Below are 21,835 nucleotides of genomic sequence, written 5' to 3'. Positions count from 1 at the left end.
TTAGAGCAGAGAAGGTTAAGGGGAGATTGACCAGAATGGTACCAGGGATGAGGGACTTCAGTGATGTGGAGAGACTGGAGAGGCTGGGGTTGTTCTCCTTAGAGCAGAGAAGGTTAAGGAGAGATTGACCAGAATGGTACCAGGGATGACGGACTTCATTCAGTGATGTGGAGAGAGTAGAGAAGTTGGGATTGTTCTCCTTAGAGCAGAGAAGGTTAAGGGGAGAATTAATAGAGATGTTCAAAATCATGAAGGGTTCTAATGGAGTAAATAAGGAGTAACTGTTTCCAGTGGCTGGAGGGTCGGTAACCAGAGGACACAGATTTAAGATAATTGGCAAAAAAAGCCAGAGAGGAGATGAGGAGAATTGGTTTTCCGCAGCACGTCGTTGTGATCTGGAACGCGCTGCCTGAAAGAGCGGTGGAAGCAGATTCAATAGTAACTTTCAAACGAGAATTGGATAAATACTAGAAGGGGAAGAATTTACAGGGCTATGGGGAAAGGGCAGGGGAGTGGGAATAATCGGATAGTTCTTTCAGGGAGCCAGCGCAGACACGATGGGCCAGATGACCTCCTTCTGTGCTGTATGTTTCTGTGATTCTCTGATACTGCTGTTCAGCTCCATTTGAGGCCCCCCTCTCTCTCTCTCGCTCTCTGTGCAGTGTCTGCTCTCCATCACTTCACTCTCCCTTATCTTATCTCTCCTCCTCAAGTGTCCCATATCTGGGCCGGGCCGGGCCGGGCCTAGCCGTCGTTAAAAGCCTACTATATTTGGTCGCCGTCACTGTGTGTCAGGGATACTTTGATAATCGCCACAAAGGGAAAGAAAAAAAGCACGTCCCTCAGTAAGTGGGGAATGTGAAGCAGTGGGCACCACGGCCTTTTAAGGAGAGGGTTTATTTATACCCCATCAGCTGCTGGTTATTGATCGCAAGCGAGCGACTTTGGAAACCACAGGGTCAAAGGCCTCTCGCACAGGCTCCTGTTGGGGGGGGAAGAGGGGAACAAGGCAGACAATTGAGCTGACTGCTCGGGGACTCTCTCTCTCTCTCTCAATCTCCGCCTCTGTTCAAGGGTCTCTGATGGGCGCAGGGGCAAGTCTAACTGTTGCCCCGAATTCGCTGGCTGTTCGAAAGATCGAACAAGTAGGTTCGCAATTTTTCCTTTTAGGGTTCAAATGTAAGTTTGGTCTGAACAAACACGCAGGCAACAGATTTCGCATACCAAGATTTATTTTTAATAAATGCTTAACAAACACCGTTCGTTGTTTAAAGTACAATTCCAAAATATAAGACTCACAACTTATATTGATATTACCCTGATCTGGTCCGAGGTGATCAATCTCTGTCCAAACCTCTACGTAGGGTCTCTGTCCCCAGGTCCCTGCTGTCGAGTGTTGCTCCTAGGTCCTTGCTCTCTATCTGGGGTTTTCCCTCCTGGTTTATACTATTCTATAATCTGTCCCATCTCTTTGGTTACACATTTGTTCCTTTTTTCCTGTGCCCTCATGATTACTATATCCTATTCTACAATCTGTACCATCTCCTTGATTAGTTTACATCTTACTTCATCCAATTGACCCATTGGTTGTTAACTGGCGTCTGTAGTGACCTCACCCATGTCTGACAAGGTCCAGGATGATTTGGACAGGTTGGGTGATTGGGCAGATTCATGGCAGATGCAGTATAATGTGGATAAATGCGAGGTTATCCACTTTAGTGGCAAAAACAGGAAGGCAGATTATTATCTGAACGGCAATAGATTGGGAGAAGGGGAAGTGCAACGAGACCTGTGTGTCCTTGTGCACCAGTCGCTGAAGGTAAGCATGCAGGTGCAAAGGCGGTTAAGAAGGTAAATGGTATGTTGGCCTTCGTAGCAAGAGGATTTGAGTACAGGAGCAAGGATGTCTTGCTGCAGTTGTACAGGGCCTTGGTGAGACCACACCTTGAGTATTGTGTGCAGTTTTGGTCACCTTATCTGAGGAAGGATGTTCTTGCCATAGAGGGAGTGCAGCGAAGATTCACCAGACTGATACCTGGGATGGCAGGAATGACGTATGAAGAGAGATTGAGTCGATTAGGCTTATATTTGCTAGAGTTTAGAAGAATGAGAGGGGATCTCATTGAAACTTATAAAATTCTAACAGGACTAGACAGACTAGATGCAGGAAGGATGTTCCCGATGGCTGGGGAGTCCAGAACCAGGGGTCACAGTCTAAGGATAAGGGGTAAGCCATTTAGGACTGAGATGAGGAGAATTTCTTCACCCAGAGAGTGGTGAACCTGTGGAATTCTCTACCACAGAAGGCAGTGGAGGCCAATTCATTAAATATATTCCAGAAGGAGTTAGATATATTTCTTAAGGCTAAAGGGATCAAGGGATATGGGGAGAAGGCAGGGACAGGGTACTGAATTTGGATGATCAGCCATGATCTCATTAAATGGCGGAACAGGCTCGAGGGGCCGAATGGCCTACTCCCGCTCCTATCTTCTATGTTACCTATGAGCCCTCTGTTTCAGAACACTCCACGGCTGATACAGAACCTCTGCACTATTTACCCACTATCTCTTACACATGGTGACTCCTTCATTTTATTTCAGTTTTCTTACTTAGACACTACATCTTCCATTTTATTTCCACACTAACTAACGGCAGTCGCCGTTAGATCCCAGCTGCAGCCAAATCTGGCCCCTTGCTTCCACAGATTCGTTTTGAATTTACCCCCCGCTATGAGTACAAGCCGTGTCCTCTGGTTCTACAGCAGGATGCCAAGAGGAGGGGCAGATAGAGGTCACAAGCTCATTCATAAGGAGATAAGAATTAGGAGCAGGAGCCGGCTATTCAGCCCCTCGAGCCTGCTCCGCCATTCAATGGCTGATCTTCGACCTCATCTCCACTTTCCCACCCGATCCCCATATCCCTTGATTCCCTTAATATCCAAAGATCTATCGATCTCTGTCTTGAATATACTCAATGACTGAGCCTCCACAGCCCTCTGGAGTAGAGAATTCCAAAGATTCCCCACCCTCGGAGTGAAGAAATTCCTCCTCATCTCGGTCCTAAATGGCCGACCTCTTATTCTGAGACTGTGACCCCTGGTTCTAGACTCCCCAGCCAGGGGGAGACATCCTCCCTGCATCTACCCTGTCCAGCCCCTTAAGAATTGTATGGGGGAATAATTCGGTGTCGCCCCATTTGGGGCGCCATTATCAGCCGTGCGCAAAGTTTAGCGCCTGGCGCTAATTATCGCCTCCGACAGCAAACTTGGCTTTTATCGCCCCTGGAGGTGATTGGAGCGCTAAATCAGGCGCTTCACACCCGTCTTAAGGCGCAAACGCCGAGGAGCACTGGCGAAGCAAGTTGTTGCCTCACAGCGCCAGGGACCCGGGTTCGAATCCGGCCTCGGGTGACTGTCTGTGTGGAGTTTGCACATTCTCCCCGTGTTTGCATGGGTTTCCTCCGGGTGCTCCGGTTTCCTCCCACAGTCCAAAGATGTGCGGGTTAGGTTGATTGGCTGTGATAAATTGACCCTTAGTGTTAGGGGGATTAAATACATGGGGTTACGGGGATCGGGTGGGATATGTGTCGGTGCAGGCTCGATGGGCCAAAATGGCCTCTATCTGCACTGTGGGGTTTCTGTGATTTCTGTGAAAATAAACCTGCAAAGTGCTGCTCAGTACCCAAAACTCCTTCACACAGCGTTGAATCTCTCCAGAAGTCTCTCGCTCTCTCTCTCTCAGAATGCGTGGTGCAAAAATGTCGCCGACAAAAAAAGGCAGGAAGCGGTCGCCTTTAAATAGCGCTCCCCCAGCCCCTTTCTGACAGCATATCGCTCCCCTCAACCTGTCGTTGCTAGCGGCAGACGGTAAGGCAGGGGGCGCCACTCAATATCCGGTCCGGGGTGCTAACGGAGCGTTACGCACTCAACTGACGTCACAATCTGCCGGCGCAGGAGATCGTGGCGGTAGTGTTTAGCGCCACCGCAAAATGTATAGTTAATTTCGCAAGCGGCGCAAACATCGCCGCGCCCGGGCGCTAGTTGCTTTGCGCCCCATTAGCGCCCTCTTAAGGCACTAACAGGAGGCGCAAACAACTGAATTTTTCCCCCTGTATGTTTTAATTAGATCCCCTCTCACTCTTCTAAACTCTAGAGAATATAGGCCCAGTCTACTCAATCTCTCCTCATAGGGCAATCCCCCCATCCCAGGAACCAGTCTGGTGAACCTTCGCTGCACTCCCTCTGTGGCAAGTATATCCTTCCTTAGGTAAGGAGACCAAAACTGTCCACAATACTCCCGGTGTGGTCTCACCAGGGCCCTATATAACTGCAGTAAGATTTCTTTACTCTTATACTCGAATCCCTTTGTAATAAAGGCTAACATATCATTTGCTTTCCTAATTGCTTGCTGTACCGGCATGATAACTTTCAGCGATTCGTGTACAAGGACACCCAGGTGTCTCTGAATGCCAACATGTCCCAATCTCTCACCTTTTAAAAAATACTCTGCATTTCTATCTTTCCTACCTAGGTGGCTAACTTCACATTTCTCCACATTATACTCTATCTGGCTCGTTCTGGCCCACTCACTTAACCTATCTATATTCCTTTGTAGGCTCTTTGCGTCCTCCTCACAGCTTACTGTCCCACCTAACGTTGTATCGATGACAAACTTGGTTCCCTCATCTAAGTCATTGATATAGATTGTAAATAGCTGAGGCCCCAGCGCTAATCCTTGCGGAACCTCACTAGTTACAGCCCGCCAATCCGAAAATGACCCGTTTATTCCTACTCTCTGTTTTCAGAAGGGTTATGAGTCAGGGGGAGGGGAGAGGTGGAGGCAGCCGGGGAAAAGCTAGGCCGCAAGGGGTGGGAAGTGAGAGATCGAGGGAGGCCCGGTCCGCAGAATGGGCGAGATCAAAGGCGTCGCGGCTGGAGGAGAGAGGAGAGTGAAAGGGGGCGAGGAAAGGGAGTTAGGGTGGGGAAGGGCCGAGGAAAAATGGGACTTGACAGAAATAATACAAGCTGAGGGGAGAAACTGAGGCCCGAGAAGCCTGCAGAACAAGGCCTCGATTTTAAGCCATGAGTAAATGAGGACAGGGCCAAGTCTGAGGGCCAAGTCCCCATCGCCCCCCCACGAGCCCTGTGTTCTGCCCGACCCCCAAACTTCAGAACGTCTCTCCCTCCCTCGGAGGCTGACAGACTCACCTCACAAGCCATCTGGCTCAGAGTCGGAAAGCCCCAGAGCTATCCTCCGCCGGGGGATTTCCTCACCTCATGTCTGGCTCTGTTGTCGTGGTGGAGATACTTGAAGGGACGATGGGGGAGTGGGACTAATTGGACAGCCCCTTTCAAAGGAAGAAAGACTTGCATTTCTATAGCGCCTTTCACAATCTCAGGACGTCCCAAAGCGCTTTACAACCAATGAAGTACTTTTTGAAGTTTAGTCGCTGTTGTAATGTGGGAAACGCGGCAGCCAATTTGCGCACAGCAAGCTCCCACAAACAGCAATGTGATAATGACCAGATAATCTGTTTTTGTTAATGATGTTGATTGAGGGATAAATGTTGGCCCAGGACACCGGGGAGAACTCTCTCCTGCTCTTCTTCGATATAGTGCCGTGGGATCTTTTACGTCCACCTGAGAGGTGTTTAAAATCTCATTCGAAAGACGGCACCCCCGACAGTGCCGCACTCCCTCAGCACTGCCCTGGAGTGTCCGCCTAGATTTCTGTGCTCAAGTCCCTGGGGTGGGACTTGAACCCACAACCTTCTGACTCAAGAGGCGAGGGTGCTGCCCACTGAGCCACGGCTGACACTGTGAGAGCTGGCACAGGCATGATGGGCCGAATGGCCTCATTCTTTGCTGTATCACTCCTACAGTTCCTGGGATGGGGGGGTTGTCCTATGAGGAGAGATTGAGTAGACTAGGCCTACATTCTCTAGAGTTTAGAAGAATGAGAGGTGATCTCATTGAAACATAGAAAATTCTTACAGGGCTTAACAGGGTAGATGCAGGGAGGATGTTTCCCCCTGGCTGGGGAGTCTAGAACCAGGGGTCACAGTCTCAGAATAAGGGGTCGGCCATTTAGGACAGAGATGAGGAGAAATTTCTTCACTCAGAGGGTGGTGAATCTTTGGAATTCTCTACCCCAGAGGGCTGCGGAGGCTCAGTCGTTGACTATATTCAAGACAGAGATCGATATTTGGATATTAAGGGAATCAAGGGATATGGGGATAGTGCAGGAAAGTGGAGATGAGGCAGAAGATCAGCCATGATCTCATTGAATGGCGGAGCAGGCTCGAGGGGCCAAATGGCCGGCTCCTGCTCCTATTTCTGATGTTCTTATGATCTGTTGCTATGATTGGTCAACAACTCCATTGTCGCTGTATCGTGCTACTACCAGGATGGCAGAAGGGGAACGAGAGGCATCTCAAGTCTTTGAACTGTCCAGCAATTCCTCTGTCAAGCGGCCAATGGCTGGCCGGGTAAGAAATGGCTCATCTGCCATGCTCATATCCCGAGAATGAATATTATTAATAATTTAAAAAAAAATAACCAGTTACACTTGTAAAAAGGAGGACCCCTTTCAAAGCTTTGACCATTCTGTCGAGTGTGTTTGGACAGAGCCTCTTAGCCTCACCTCTTGTACCAGCTCGTTCATTCCCTGGGCCTCAATCCCTCAGTCTCCCCTTCAAGAAAGACAACATCTTGCATTTATATCGTGCCTTTAACACAGTAGCTCTTGCCAAAACCTTAAATCTGTGTCCCCTAATCCTCGTACCAGCAACTAGTGGGAACAGCCTTTCCCCGGCTAGCCTATCCAAACCCCATCATAATCTTGTACACCCCTATTAAATCACCCCTCAACCTCCTTTGCTCTAATGAAAACAAATGTAGCTTCTAAGTAGAAGTTCTGCTGCAGCTGTACAAAGCCCTGGTTAGACCACACCTGGAGCACTGTGAGCAGTTCTGGGCACCACACCGTAGGAAGGATATAATGACCTTGGAGGGAGTGCAGCGTAAATTTATCAGAATGATACCAGGACTTCAAGGGTTAAGTTATGAGGAGAGATTACACAAACTAGGGTTGTTTCATAAGAACATATGATAACATATTCCCTGGAATTTAGAAGATTAAGGGGTGATCTGATCGAAGTTTTCAAGATATTAAGGGGAACCAGCTATTTCCCCTGGTTGGTGAATCTATAACTAGTCTTAAAAATTAGAGCCAGATCTTTCAGGAGTGGAGTTGGGAAACCCTTCTACACACAAAGGGTGGTAGAAGTTTGAAACTCTCTTCCGCAAACCGCAATTGATGCTGGATCAATTAATTTTAAATCAGAGATTGATAGCTTTCTGTTCACCAAAGGTATTGAGGGATATGGGGCAAAGGCGGGTAGATGGAGTTAGGTCGCAGATCAGCCCGTGATCTCATTGACTGGCGGAACAGGCTCGGCGGGCTGAATGGGCCACCTGTTCTTGTGTAACAGGCTCGAGGGGGCTGAATGGGCCTCCTCCTGTTCCTGTGTAACAGGCTCGAGGGGGCTGAACGGGGCTCCTCCTGTTCCTGTGTACCAGGCTCGAGGGGCTGAATGGGCCTCCTCCTGTTCCTGTGTAACAGGCTCAAGGGGTTGAATGGGCCTCCTCCTGTTCCTATGTAACAGGCTCGAGGGGCTGAATGGGCCTCCTCCTGTTCCTGTGTAACAGGCTCGAGGGGGCTGAAGGGCCTCCTCCTGTTCCTGTGTACCAGGCTCGAGGGGCTGAATGGGCCTCCTCCTGTTCCTGTGTAACAGGCTCGAGGGGGCTGAAGGGCCTCCTCCTGTTCCTGTGTACCAGGCTCGAGGGGCTGAATGGGCCTCCTCCTGTTCCTGTGTAACAGACTCGAGGGGGCTGAATGGGCCTCCTCCTGTTCCTGTGTAACAGGCTCGAGGGGCTGAATGGGCCTCCTCCTGTTCCTGTGTAACAGACTCCAGGGGGCTGAACGGGCCTCCTCCTGTTCCTGTGTAACAGGCTCGAGGGGCTGAATGGGCCTCCTCCTGTTCCTGTGTAACAGGCTCGAGGGGCTGAATGGGCCTCCTCCTGTTCCTGTGTAACAGGCTCCAGGGGGCTGAACGGGCCTCCTCCTGTTCCTGTGTAACAGACTCGAGGGGCTGAATGGGCCTCCTCCTGTTCCTGTGTAACAGGCTCAAGGGGCTGAATGGGCCTTCTCCTGTTCCTGTGTAACAGGCTCGAGGGGCTGAATGGGCCTCCTCCTGTTCCTGTGTAACAGGCTCGAGGGGCTGAATGGGCCTCCTCCTGTTCCTGTGTAACAGGCTCGAGAGGCTGAATGGGCCTCCTCCTGTTCCTGTGTAACAGGCTCGAGAGGCTGAATGGGCCTCCTCCTGTTCCTGTGTAAAACCGTCCCAAGGAGCGTGATCAGACAAACATTATTCACCGAGCCAGCTAAGGAGATACTCGGGCAGATGGCTGAAAGCTCGGTCAAAGATATGGGTTTTAAGGAATGTCTTATCGGAGGAGAGCGAGGGAAAGGTTTACGGGGCAATTCCAGAAAGACAGAACTTGCATCTGTATAGCGCCTTTCACAACCTCAGGATGTCCCAAAGCGATTATGGTGGTTGAGGTACAAATATTGACCAGGACTGCACTTCTCTGAAGTACTGCCACGGGATCTTTTACATCCACCTGAGAGAGCAGACGGGGCCTCGGTTTAACGTCTCATCTGAAAGACGGCACCTCCGACAGTGCAGCACTCCCTCAGCACTGCACTGGAGTGTCAGCCTGGATTGTGTGCGCAAGTTTCGCGGAATGGGGCTCGAACCCACAACCTTCTGCCTCCGAGGCGAGAGTGTTATCCCACTGAGCCAGATACAGAGCGGAGTCACGTCTGCTGGGATGTTATGTTGTGGGTCACTAAAAGTACCAGAGAGAGAGAGGGGAATCCTCACCCAAGGCATTCACAGTCTCAACACACAAAGCAACCTCAGGAAACTCAAGCCAGTGCCAGTGTCGGTTAAAGGGACACTCACCATTCGCGTCGGTTAAAGGGACACCCACCACTGGTGTCGGTTAAAGGGACCCCCCACTGTATGTGCTGGTTAAAGTGACACCCAACATTAGCATTGGTTAAAGGGACACCCACCACTAGCATTAGTTAAAGGGACACCCACCACTAGTGTCGGTTAAAGGGACACCCACCATTAGTGTTGGTTAAAGGGACACCCACCATTAGTGTTGGTTAAAGGGACACCCATCATTAGCGTTGGTTAAAGGGACCCCCACCATTAGCGTTGGTTAAAGGGACATGCACCACTAGCGTCGGTTAAAGGGACACCCACCATTAGCGTTGGTTAAAGGGACACCCACCATTAGCATTGGTTAAAGGGACACCCACCATTAGCGTTGGTTAAAGGGACACCCACCGCTAGCGTCGGTTAAAGGGACACCCATCATTAGCATCGGTTAAAGGGATACCCATCATTAGCATCAGTTAAAGGGACACCCACCATTAGCGTTGGTTAAAGGGGCACCCATCATTAGTGTTGGTTAAAGGGACACCCACCATTAGCGTTGGTTAAAGGGGCACCCATCATTAGTGTTGGTTAAAGGGACACCCACCGCCAGCGTCAGTTAAAGGGACACCCACCATTAGCGTTGGTTAAAGGGACACCCATCATTAGCGTTGGTTAAAGGGACACCCACTGCTAGCGTCGGTTAAAGGGACAGCCACCATTAGCGTTGGTTAAAGGGACACCCACCGCTAGTGTCGGTTAAAGGGACACCCATCATTAGCATCTGTTAAAGGGACACCCACCATTAGCGTTGGTTAAAGGGACACTCACCACTAGTGTCGGTTAAAGGGACGCACACCGCTAATGTCGGTTAAATCGACATCCACCGTGTGTCGGTTAAAGGGACATGCACCACTAGTGTCGGTTAAAGGGACATGCACCACGAGTGTTGGTTAAAGGGACATCCACCGTGTGTCGGTTCAAGGGACACTCACCACTAGTGTCGGTTAAAGGGACGCACACCGCTAATGTCAGTTAAAGCGACATCCACCGTGTGTCGGTTAAAGGGACATGCACGAGTGTTGGTTAAAGGGACACCCACCATTAGCGTTGGTTAAAGGGACACTCACCACTAGTGTCGGTTAAAGGGATGCACACCGCTAATGTCGGTTAAAGCGACATCCACCGTGTGTCGGTTAAAGGGACATGCACCACTAATGTCAGTTAAAGGGACATGCACCACGAGTGTTGGTTAAAGCGACATCCACCACTAGTGTCGGTTAAAGGGACATGCACCACTAGTGTCGGTTAAAGGACACTCACCGCTAATGTCAGTTAAAGCGACATCCACCGTGTGTCGGTTAAAGGGACATCCACCGTGTGTCGGTTAAAGGGACATGCACCACTAGTGTCGGTTAAAGGGACATGCACCACTCGTGTCGGTTAAATGGACATGCATCGTGTGTCGGTTAAAGGGACATGCACCACTAGTGTCGGTTAAAGCGACATCCACCGTGTGTCGGTTAAAGGGACATGCACCACTAGTGTCGGTTAAAGCGACATGCACCACTCGTGTCGGTTAAAGTGACATCCACCGTGTGTCGGTTAAAGGGACACCCACAGTGTCTGCATTGGTTAAAGGGACACACATTCTGTGTCCGTTAAAGAAAAGAAAGACGAGCGCCTTTCACGACCACCGAACGTCCCAAAGCACTTTACAGCCAATGAAGTACTTTTTGAAGTGGAGTCACTGTTGTAATGTAGGAAACGCAGCAGCCAATTTGCGCACAGCAAGCTCCCACAAACAGCAATGTGATAATGACAGGATAATGTTTATAGTGATGTTGGTTGAGCGATAGATATTGGCACAGGACACCAGGGATAACTCGCCTACTCATCTTCGAAATGTTGCCGTGGGATCTGCCTGAGAGGGCAGACGGGGCCTCGGTTTAACGTTAATAGCACCTCAGACAGTGCAGCACTCCCTCAGCACTGCACTGGAGTATCAGGCTAGATTTTCGTGCTCATGTCTCTGGAGTGGGACTTCAACCCACGACCTTCTGACTCAGAGGCGAGGGCGCTAGCAACCGAGCCACTGTTTGTACAGTGTCTGCATCATTTAAAGGGACACACATTCTGTGTCGGTTAAAGGGGCCACGCAGTCCCAGTGCGTGTCAAAGTTTGGATGTGATCTCTAAACAGTCTGTCTGCCGGGTCTCTGTGGAGAGGGAGAGATTGTTCTGACAAGTGCCCCAGCTATCTCAGGCCCTTCTTCTGATAACAACAGTTGTATAAATACCTCGGGCCATCCCATCCCCCTGCCGACAGGTCTGACAGCTGCCCCTGCGATTGAACAGGTGTCGGGGGTGGAGGACAATGGAGATTCGATGCCCATACAAGGCCAGGCCTGGCTTAGGTGGATAAAGGATCAGCACCGGCTGGGACCCATTCCGCCCGCCCCACCTCACAGCCGCTCTGCTCCTCCCGAGGCGATGTCATTGGCTGGGTGGAGAAGGAGGAGGGTGGCAGGCCCAGAGAGGTGGGCCGTGTCTCTGGACGGGTTAAAGCCACCTTCCGTCGGGCTCGGAGGTTAGTGCGGGACGCACCAAGCAGAGCGGCGGGAATATCCCCCGCTGGGCTTCCCAGGCTGGATGTTACTGGAAGGACGGTGTCTGCTGCCGTGGGCAGAAGAATCCTTTGCCATCCCAGAGAACCTGTGCGGCGCGAACAGTGTGAGTAAGGAGCTGTTGGTTAGGGGGTCCCTCAGTGTACGGGGTCTCAGAGTACAGGGTCTCTCAGTGTAAGGGGTCTCAGTGTATGGGATCTCAGCGTACGGGGTCTCGGCGTATGGGGTCTCGGTGTACGGGGTCTCAGTGTACGGGGTCTCAGTGTACGGGGTCTCTCAGTGTACGGGGTCTCTCAGTGTACGGGGTCTCAGAGTACAGGGTCCCTCAGCGTACGGGGTCTCTCAGTGTAAGGGGTCTCAGTGTATGGGATCTCAGCGTACGGGGTCTCGGCGTATGGGGTCTCGGTGTGCGGGGTCTCAGTGTACGGGGTCTCTCAGTGTACGGGGTCTCAGTGTACGGGGTCTCAGTGTACGGGGTCTCTCAGTGTACGGGGTCTCTCAGTGTACGGGGTCTCAGAGTACAGGGTCCCTCAGTGTACGGGGTCTCTCAGTGTACGGGGTCTCAGTGTACGGGGTCTCTCAGTGTACGGGGTCTCTCAGTGTACGGGGTCTCTCAGTGTACGGGGTCTCTCAGTGTACGGGGTCTCAGTGTACGGGGTCTCAGTGTACGGGGTCTCAGTGTACGGGGTCTCTCAGTGTACGGGGTCTCTCAGTGTATGGGGTCTCGGCGTATGGGGTCTCGGTGTACGGGGTCTCAGTGTACGGGGTCTCTCAGTGTACGGGGTCTCTCAGTGTGCGGGGTCTCGGTGTACGGGGTCTCAGTGTACGGGGTCTCTCAGTGTACGGGGTCTCTCAGTGTACGGGGTCTCAGTGTACGGGGTCTCTCAGTGTACGGGGTCTCTCGGTGTATGGGGTCTCAGTGTACGGGGTCTCTCAGTGTACGGGGTCTCTCAGTGTATGGGGTCTCGGCGTATGGGGTCTCGGTGTACGGGGTCTCAGTGTACGGGGTCTCTCAGTGTACGGGGTCTCTCAGTGTACGGGGTCTCTCGGTGTACGGGGTCTCTCGGTGTACGGGGTCTCTCAGTGTACGGGGTCTCAGTGTACGGGGTCTCAGTGTACGGGGTCTCAGTGTATGGGGTCTCTCAGTGTACGGGGTCTCGGCGTACGGGGTCTCTCAGTGTACGGGGTCTCTCAGTGTACGGGGTCTCTCAGTGTATGGGGTCTCGGTGTACGGGGTCTCGGTGTACGGGGTCTCGGTGTACGGGGTCTCAGTGTGCGGGGTCTCAGTGTACGGGGTCTCGGTGTACGGGGTCTCGGTGTACGGGGTCTCTCAGTGTACGGGGTCTCTCAGTGTACGGGGTCTCAGTGTACGGGGTCTCTCAGTGTACGGGGTCTCTCAGTGTATGGGGTCTCTCAGTGTATGGGGTCTCGGTGTACGGGGTCTCGGTGTACGGGGTCTCTCAGTGTACGGGGTCTCTCAGTGTACGGGGTCTCAGAGTACGGGGTCTCTCAGTGTACGGGGTCTCTCAGTGTACGGGGTCTCTCAGTGTATGGGGTCTCGGTGTACGGGGTCTCTCAGTGTACGGGGTCTCTCAGTGTATGGGGTCTCTCAGTGTATGGGGTCTCGGTGTACGGGGTCTCGGTGTACGGGGTCTCTCAGTGTACGGGGTCTCTCAGTGTACGGGGTCTCTCAGTGTACGGGGTCTCTCAGTGTATGGGGTCTCTCAGTGTACGGGGTCTCAGTGTACGGGGTCTCAGTGTATGGGGTCTCTCAGTGTGCGGGGTCTCGGTGTACGGGGTCTCGGTGTACGGGGTCTCTCAGTGTACGGGGTCTCTCAGTGTACGGGGTCTCAGTGTACGGGGTCTCAGTGTACGGGGTCTCAGTGTACGGGGTCTCGGTGTACGGGGTCTCTCAGTGTACGGGGTCTCTCAGTGTACGGGGTCTCGGTGTACGGGGTCTCTCAGTGTACGGGGTCTCTCAGTGTACGGGGTCTCAGTGTACGGGGTCTCAGTGTACGGGGTCTCAGTGTACGGGGTCTCGGTGTACGGGGTCTCTCAGTGTACGGGGTCTCTCAGTGTATGGGGTCTCTCAGTGTATGGGGTCTCGGTGTACGGGGTCTCGGTGTACGGGGTCTCTCAGTGTACGGGGTCTCTCAGTGTACGGGGTCTCAGTGTACGGGGTCTCTCAGTGTACGGGGTCTCTCAGTGTACGGGGTCTCTCAGTGTATGGGGTCTCAGTGTACGGGGTCTCTCAGTGTACGGGGTCTCTCAGTGTATGGGGTCTCTCAGTGTATGGGGTCTCTCAGTGTACGGGGTCTCTCAGTGTACGGGGTCTCAGAGTACGGGGTCTCTCAGTGTACGGGGTCTCTCAGTGTACGGGGTCTCAGTGTACGGGGTCTCAGTGTACGGGGTCTCAGTGTGCGGGGTCTCTCAGTGTACGGGGTCTCTCAGTGTATGGGGTCTCTCAGTGTATGGGGTCTCGGTGTACGGGGTCTCAGTGTACGGGGTCTCTCAGTGTACGGGGTCTCAGTGTACGGGGTCTCAGTGTACGGGGTCTCAGTGTATGGGGTCTCTCAGTGTGCGGGGTCTCGGCGTACGGGGTCTCGGCGTACGGGTCTCGGCATACGGGGTCTCGGCATACGGGGTACCGGTGTACGGGGTCTCTCAATTCAATTCAATTCAATTCAATTTTATTTGTCATATATGCAGCAGACGTGTGTACTGCACAATGAAATGTTGATTTTTACGAGTCCTCCCAACATTGGAATAAATATGGCATAACAATGATAAAATACTAATAGAAATACAGTAATAATAAATAAAACAACAGTAATAAATAATAATAAATTATTCGTTCATAAGTCTTCTGGCCTGGGGGTAGAAGCTGTTTTGAAACCTGCTGGTATGAGACCGTATGCTTCGGTATCTCTTACCGGACGGGAGCAGGGCGAAGAGGTTGTGGCTGGGGTGGCTCGCGTCTTTAATGATTCTCAGGGCCTTCCCCCGGCACCTCTCGGGGTAGATATCCTGCACAGCAGGTAGTTTAATTCCTATAGTGTGTTGTGCAGCTTTCACTACCATCTGTAGAGCCTTTGCGGTCTGTGGCGGTGCAGTTGCCATACCAGGTAGTGATGCAGCCGGACAGGATACTCTCGATGGTGCACCGGTAGAAGTTGGTGAGAATCTGGGGGGCCATTCCGAATTTCTTCAGTCTCCTGAGGAAGAACAGGCGTTGGCATGCCTTCTTCATTACGACGTCGATGCGATGGGACCACGTTAAGTCCTCTGTAATGAATACACCCAGGAATTTGAAGCTGCTGACCCTCTCCACCTCAGCCCCTTCGATGTAGATTGGGGTGTGTCCCTCCCCCTGCCGCTTCCTGTAGTCCACGATCATCTCCTTTGTTTTGCTGATGTTGAGGGAGAGGTTGTTGTACTTGCACCATTCTGCTAGGGCTCTTACCTCCTCCCTGTAGCCTGTCTCGTCGCCATCTGTGATCAGGCCTACAACGGTAGTGTCATCAGCAAACTTGATGATGGAGTTGGAGTTGTGCGTGGCCACACAATCGTGAGTAAACAGGGAGTACAGACCTCTCAGTGTACGGGGTCTCTCAGTGTACGGGGTGTCTCAGTGTACGGGCTGTCAGTGTACGGGGTGTCTCAGTGTACGGGGTCTCTCAGTGTACGGGGTGTCTCAGTGTACGGGGTCTCAGTGTACAGGGTCTCTCCGTGTGTGATGTTTCACCGACTCTCCATGCTCAGGTCCTCCCATACCTCCCATTTCTCTTTGACCCATTTGTCTGTCAATCAATTCAATTCAAATCGCTTTATTGGCATGACAAGTTACATCTTATGTTGCCAAAGCATCGGAAAACATTCATGTTTGTTCACAAAAATACAGATCTATCCATACAGTGTATAAACAGATATATCCCTGAGTGTATAAATATACTTTCATATAATTTATATATACTCTTTTCTTATATTTAGTGGTTGTCCCTCTGTTTATGGCAAGCTGTAACATAGTGTGCCGCTAGTGTTACACAATTTCTCTCTTCCCCTAGTCGGTATGGGAGTTTTTGGTCGTCATTCAAATTTCTGAATTCCGGGCATATTTTTGTGAATTTTGGGTAGAAATTCTCCCTGATGCCCTGATATTTTCCACAAGCTGTGAGGAAGTGCATCTCTGTCTCCACCATTCCCTGACTGCAGTGAGAGCATATCCTGTCCTCTCTTGGTAGCCGGGTCTGCCTGTGTCTACCTTTTTCGATCGCCAGGCTATGTTCACTAAGTCTGTACATTGTCAAGATTTTTCTCAGTTTGCTGTCCTTTACCCTGGTCAGGTAATCAGCTATGTTGTATTGTCTGTTTAGGGCCAAGTAGCAATTGAGTTTGCTTTGGGTTTTTGTTGTTTCTGCCCAATATGTCAGTTATTTTTCCTTTTGCTTAGCGACGATTGTGTTGGGTCGAATTCTTTGTGTTACGCTGTCACTGTCCTGGGGCTGGTTATTGTTAGTAGTGTTAGTGGTTACTTCACTGAGCCCCAGGACTAGTTGACTGAGGGTATTCTTCTTTATGGTCATCTCTTGGAATGATTACCGTCTTCCGCCACCTCGTAGTAATTTTACACGTGCGTGGAATGTGCAGGAAATTCCCCGCTGAGGAATAAACGGGTCAGTTTCAGGTTGGCAGGCTGTAACTTGTGGAGTGTCACAAAGATCAGTGCTGGGGCCTCAGCTATTTACAATCTACTAATGACTTAGACGAGGGGACCGAGTGTAATGTATCCAACTTTGCTGATGATAGAAAGTTAGGTGATAAAGTAAGCTGTGAGGAGGACGCAAAGAGCCTACAAATGGTAATAGACCAGTTAAGTGAGTTGGCAAGAACATGGCAGATGCAGCTTAAAGTGGAGAGGTGTGAAGTTGTCCACTTTGGTAGGAAAAATAGAAAAGCAGAGTATAAGAACATAAGAACATAAGACGTAGGAGCAGGAGTAGGTCATTCAGCCCCTCGAGCCTGCTCCGCCATTCAATGCGATCATGGCTGATCATCCAAATTCAGTACCCTGTCCCTGCCTTCTCCCCATACCCCTTGATCCCTTTAGCCTTAAGAAATATATCCAACTCCTTCTTGGATATATTTTATGAATTGGCCTCTACTGCCTTCTGTGGTAGAGAATTCCACAGGTTCACCACTCTCTGGGTGAAGAAATTCCTCCTCATCTCTGTCCTAAATGGCTTACCCCTTATCCTTAGACTGTGACCCCTGGTTCTGGACTCCCCCGCCATCGGGAACATCCTTCCTGCATCCAGTCTGTCTAGTCCTGTTAGAATTTTATAAGTTTCAATGAGATGGTATGTTGGCCTTTATTACAAGACGATTTGAGTGTAAGAGTAAAGACGTCTTACTGCAGTTATATAGGGCCCTGGTGAGACCACACCTGGAGTATTGTGTACAGTTTTAGTCTCCTTACCTAAGGAAGGATATACTTGCCATAGAGGGCGTGCAACGAAGGTTCACCAGACTGGTTCCTGGGATGGGGGTATTGTCATAGAATCATAGAGTCATAGAGTTTTACAGCGCAGAAAGAGGCCCTTCGGCCCATCGTGTCTGCGCCGTCCATCAATCCCTGTCCAGTCTAATCCCATTTTCCAGCATTTGGTCCATAGCCTTGTATGCAATGGCATTTCAAGTGCCCATCCAAATGCTTCTTGAATGTTGTGAGGGTTCCTGCCTCTACCACCCTTTCAGGCAGTGAGTTCCAGCTTCCAACCACCCTCTGGGTGAAAAAGTTCCTCCTCAAATCCCCCCTAAATCTCCTGCCCCTTACCCTGAATCTATGCCCCCTTGTTATTGACCCCCCTACTAAGGGGAAAAGTTCCTCTTTATCTACCCTATCTACGCCCCTCATCATTTTGTACACCTCAATCAGGTCCCCCCTCAGCCTCCTTTGCTCCAAGGAAAACAACCCCAGCCTGTTGAGTCTTTCTTCATAGCTGAGGCGCTCCATCCCAGGTAACATCCCGGTGAATCTTCTCTGCACCCTCTCCAAAGCAACCACATCCTTCCTATAGTGAGGCGACCAGAACTGCACACAGTACTCCAGCTGTGGCCTCACCAGCGTTTTGTACAGCTCCATCATAACCTCCCTGCTCTTATATTCTATGCCTCTGCTAATGAAGGCAAGTATCCCATATGCCTTTTTAACCACCTTATCTACCTGTTCCGCTGCCTTCAGGGATCTATGTACATGTACACCAAGGTCCCTCTGACCCTCTGTACTTCCTAGGGTCCTACCACTCATTGTGTATTCCCTTGCCTTATTTGCCCGTCCAAAATGCATCACCTCGCACTTTTCCGGGTTAAATTCCATTTGCCACTTTTCCGCCCATCTGACCAACCCGTTAATATCGTCCTGTAGCCTGAGGCTTTCCTCCTCGCAATTTACCATCCCACCAATTTTCGTGTCATCCGCGAACTTACTGATCATACCCTTTACATTCTCATCCAGATCATTAATGTAGATCACAAACAGCAAGGGACCCAGCACCGATCCCTGAGGTACCCCACTGGACACAGGCTTCCAGTCACAAAAGCAACCTTCGACCATCACCCTCTGCCTCCTGCCACTCAGCCAGTTTAGGATCCAACGCGCCAAGGCCCCCTGGATCCCATGGGCTCTTACCTTCTTGACCAGTCTCCTATGCGGGACTTTGTCAAAAGCTTTACTGAAGTCCATGTAAACCACATCCACAGCATTTCCCTCATCCACACACCTAGTCACCCCAAATGAGGAGAGATTGAGTAGACTAGGCCTATATTCTCTAGAGTTCAGAAGAATGAGAGGGGATCTCATTGAAGCATACAAAATTCTTACAGGATTTGATAGGGTGGATGCTGGGAGAATGTTTCCCTTGGCTGGGGAGTCTAGAACCAGGGGCCACAGCCTCAGGATAAAGGGTAGGCCATTCAGCACTGAGATAAGAAGACATTCTTACAGGGCATGACAGGGTAGATGCTGGGAAGGTGTTTCCCCTGGCTGGGAAGTCTAGAACCAGGGGTCACAGTTTCAGAATAAGGGGTCGGCCATTTAGGACCGAGATGAGGAGAACTTTCTTCATTGAAACATAGAAACATCGAAGATAGCAGCAGGAGTCGGCCATTCGGCCCCTCGAGCCTGCTCCACCATTCAATGAGGTCATGGCTGATCATCCAAATTCAGTTCCCTGTCCCTGCCTTCTCCCCATACCCCTGGATCCCTTTAGCTTTAAGAAATATATCTAACTCCTTCTTGAATATATTTAATGAATTGGCCTCGACAGCCTTCTGTGCTAGAGAATTCCACAGGTTCACCACTCTCTGGGTGAAGAAATTCCTCCTCATCTTCACTCAAAGGGTTATAAATCTTTGGAATTCTCCACCCCAGAGGGCTGTGGAGGCTCAGTCATTGAGTATATTCAAAGTCAAGGTCGAGATCGATAGATTTTTGGATATTAAGGGAATCAAGGGATATGGGGATAATGTGGGAAGGTGGAGTTGAGGCAGAAGATCAGCCATGATCTTATTGAATGGCGGAGCAGGCTCGAAGGGCCGAGTGGCCGACTAAAGTTCTTATGTTCTTATGTCTGGGGAGCGAGAGGAGCCATTGCTATCCCAGCATTCATAACAGCAGCGAGAGGCCGCGACTGGAACCAGAGGCCCCTTATCACCAACAGAGGGTTTTAGTTAGTCAGGAGCAAGTCTGACAGGTGGGTGTGGGTCGAAACTGTGGATAGCAAGAGAGGAGAGATGGGGGTGAAAGAGCGAGGGCGGGCTGCACCTGCATCAACCGTGGATCAGTGGGCAGCACCCTCGCCTCTGAGTCAGAAAGTTGTGGGTTCAAGTCCCACTCCAGAGACTGGAGCCCAAAAATCTCGGCCGACACTCCAGCGCAGTGCTGAGGGAGTGCTGCACTGTCAGAGGTGCCGTCTTTCGGGATGAGACGCTAAACCGAGGCCCCGTCTGCTCTCTCAGGTGGACGTAAAAGATCCCACGGCACTATTTTGAAGAAGAGCAGGTGGAGTTCTCCCCGGTGTCCTGGGGCCAATGTTTATCCCTCAACCAACATCACTAAAGCAGATTATCCGGTCATTATCACGGTGCTGTTTGTGGGAGCTTGCTGTGCGCAAATTGGCTGCCGCGTTTCCCACATTACAACAGTGACCACACTTCAGAAGTACTTAATGGGCTGTGGGACGGGCGCTTTGGGACGTCCTGAGGTCGTGAAAGGCGCTATAGAAATGAAAGTGTATGGGGGACAAATTCGGTTGGTTTGCACCTGCCGTTAAGAGGGCGCTAATGGGGCGCAAAGCATCTAGCGCCCGGGTGCAAAGCAACTAGTGCCCGGGCGCGGCGATCTTGGCGCCGCTCGTGAAATTGACCAGACATTTTGCAGCGGCGTTAAACACTACCGCCACGATCTCCCGCGCCGGCAGATCGTGACGTCAGTCGAGCGTGCAACGCCCTGGTAGCGCCCCGGACTGGATATTGAGTGGCGCTCCCTGCCTTACCGCCTGCTGCTAGCAACGACAGGTTGAGGGGAGCGTTTTGCAGTTGGGAAGGGACTGGGGGAGCGCTATTTAAAGGCGACCGCTTCCTGCCTTTTTTTATCGGCCACATTTTTGCACCACGCATTCTGAGAGAGAGAGAGAGAGACTTCTGGAGAGATTCAACGCTGTGTGAAGGAGTTTTGGGTACTGAGCAGCACTTTGCAGGTTCATTTTGATTTGACCTTGTATCTGATACTTGGGATGGCAGGAATGACGTATGAGGAGAGATTGGACCGATTAGGCTTATATTCGCTGGAGTTTAGAAGAATGAGGGGATCTCATTGAAACTTGTAAAATTCTAACAGGACTAGACAGACTAGATGCAGGAAGGATGTTTCCGATGGCGGGGAGTCCAGAACCAGGGGTCACAGTCTAAAGATAAGGGGTAAGCCATTTAGGACTGAGATGAGGAGGAATTTCTTCACCCAGAGAGTGGTGAACCTGTGGAATTCTCTACCACACAGGGCGGTTGAGGCCAATTCATTAAATATATTCAAGAAGGAGTTGGATATATTTCTTAAGGCTAAAGGGATCAAGGGATATGGGGAGAAGGCAGGGACAGGGTACTGAATTTGGATGATCAGCCATGATCTCATTGAATGGCGGAGCAGGCTCGAGGGGCCGAATGGCCTACTCCTGCTCCTATCTTCTATGTTTCTGTGTTTCTGTGTATCGATTTAGAAGAGACTGTGGGGGCTGCACTCTGAGCTCTTTCCCTGGACCTCTCCATTGTTCTTTCCAGCAGATTTGATGTACAGGTCTCTCCAGGCCGAGATTCAAGGCTGCAATGAGCAGGGTGTGGATGGAGAGCAAGATCAACCCTCCCCTTTAAGAACTGACCGGCGCCAGTGTGCCTGTGTTCCATTGCTGACTGACATCACATGAGCTTCGCCAGCGCTCTGAGGTCGCGCCTCGCTCCTCGGCCTTTGCGCCTTAAGAGAGGCGTGTAGCACCTTATTTAGCGCTCCAATCACCTCCAGGGGCGATAGAAGCCTAGTTTGCATTCCGAGGCGATAATTAGTGCCAGGCGCTAAACTTTGCGCCGGGACGAAACCGAATTTCTCCCCCTCTCTTTTTTCCATCCTTCCCATTGGCTGAGCATTGTTCGTGAAAATCTCACACCAGGGATCTGTGCAGTTTGGAAAGATCTGGTAATACCTAGCCCTGACGAACCAAACCAATCCTGGCTCAGTCCCACCGGCCCCGACCATTCCCAATCGTCCTTGGCCAGCTCTGGCCGACTGTCCGGCCCTGACCGGCCCTAACCACTTTGGACCGGCCCTAACCAGTCTTGGCCAGCCCTGACCAGTCCTGTATACTGGGACTGAGGCCCCCGTCAGACTGTAGCTGGAGGCCATCCAAAACTCCGCTGCCCGTGTCCTAACACGCGCCAAGTCCCGTTCACCCATCACCCCCTGTGCTCGCTGGCCTACTTTGGCTCTCGGTTTAGCAACACCTCGATTTTAAAATTCTCATCCTTGTTTTCAAATCCCTCCATGGCCCTCGCCCCCTCCCTATCTCTGTAACCTTCTCCAGCCCTACAATTCTCATCCTCCTGTTCAAATCCCTCCATGGCCCTCGCCCCCCTCCCTATCTCTGTAACCTCCTC

At 51.2% G+C, this 21,835-nt stretch overlaps 1 protein-coding gene across 2 annotated transcripts in view; it reads left to right on the top strand.

Annotated features, from left to right (window-relative positions):
• Window positions 1–21,835, top strand: part of rbfox1l (RNA binding fox-1 homolog 1, like) — a 185,763-nt gene that overhangs the window by 24,493 nt on the left and 139,435 nt on the right. Inside the window, exon 1 of one of the 2 annotated variants that reach the window (XM_085979664.1) lies at window positions 11,456–11,741. The exons of the other annotated variant lie outside the window; for it this stretch is intronic. Coding sequence (XP_085835790.1) covers window positions 11,661–11,741 — 81 coding nt within the window. The 5' untranslated portion in view covers window positions 11,456–11,660. Of the gene's footprint in view, window positions 1–11,455; window positions 11,742–21,835 lie in introns of those variants that run through there. 2 annotated transcript variants of the gene reach the window in all.

Source organism: Somniosus microcephalus, unplaced genomic scaffold (genome assembly GCF_052327205.1).
Source record: "Somniosus microcephalus isolate GS21.2 unplaced genomic scaffold, FLI_Smic_1.0 unresolved_chr9, whole genome shotgun sequence".
Lineage (NCBI taxonomy): Eukaryota > Metazoa > Chordata > Chondrichthyes > Squaliformes > Somniosidae > Somniosus > Somniosus microcephalus.
The sequence above is the reverse complement of the archived record's forward strand: the minus strand, read 5'-3'. Positions and strand labels throughout refer to the sequence as shown.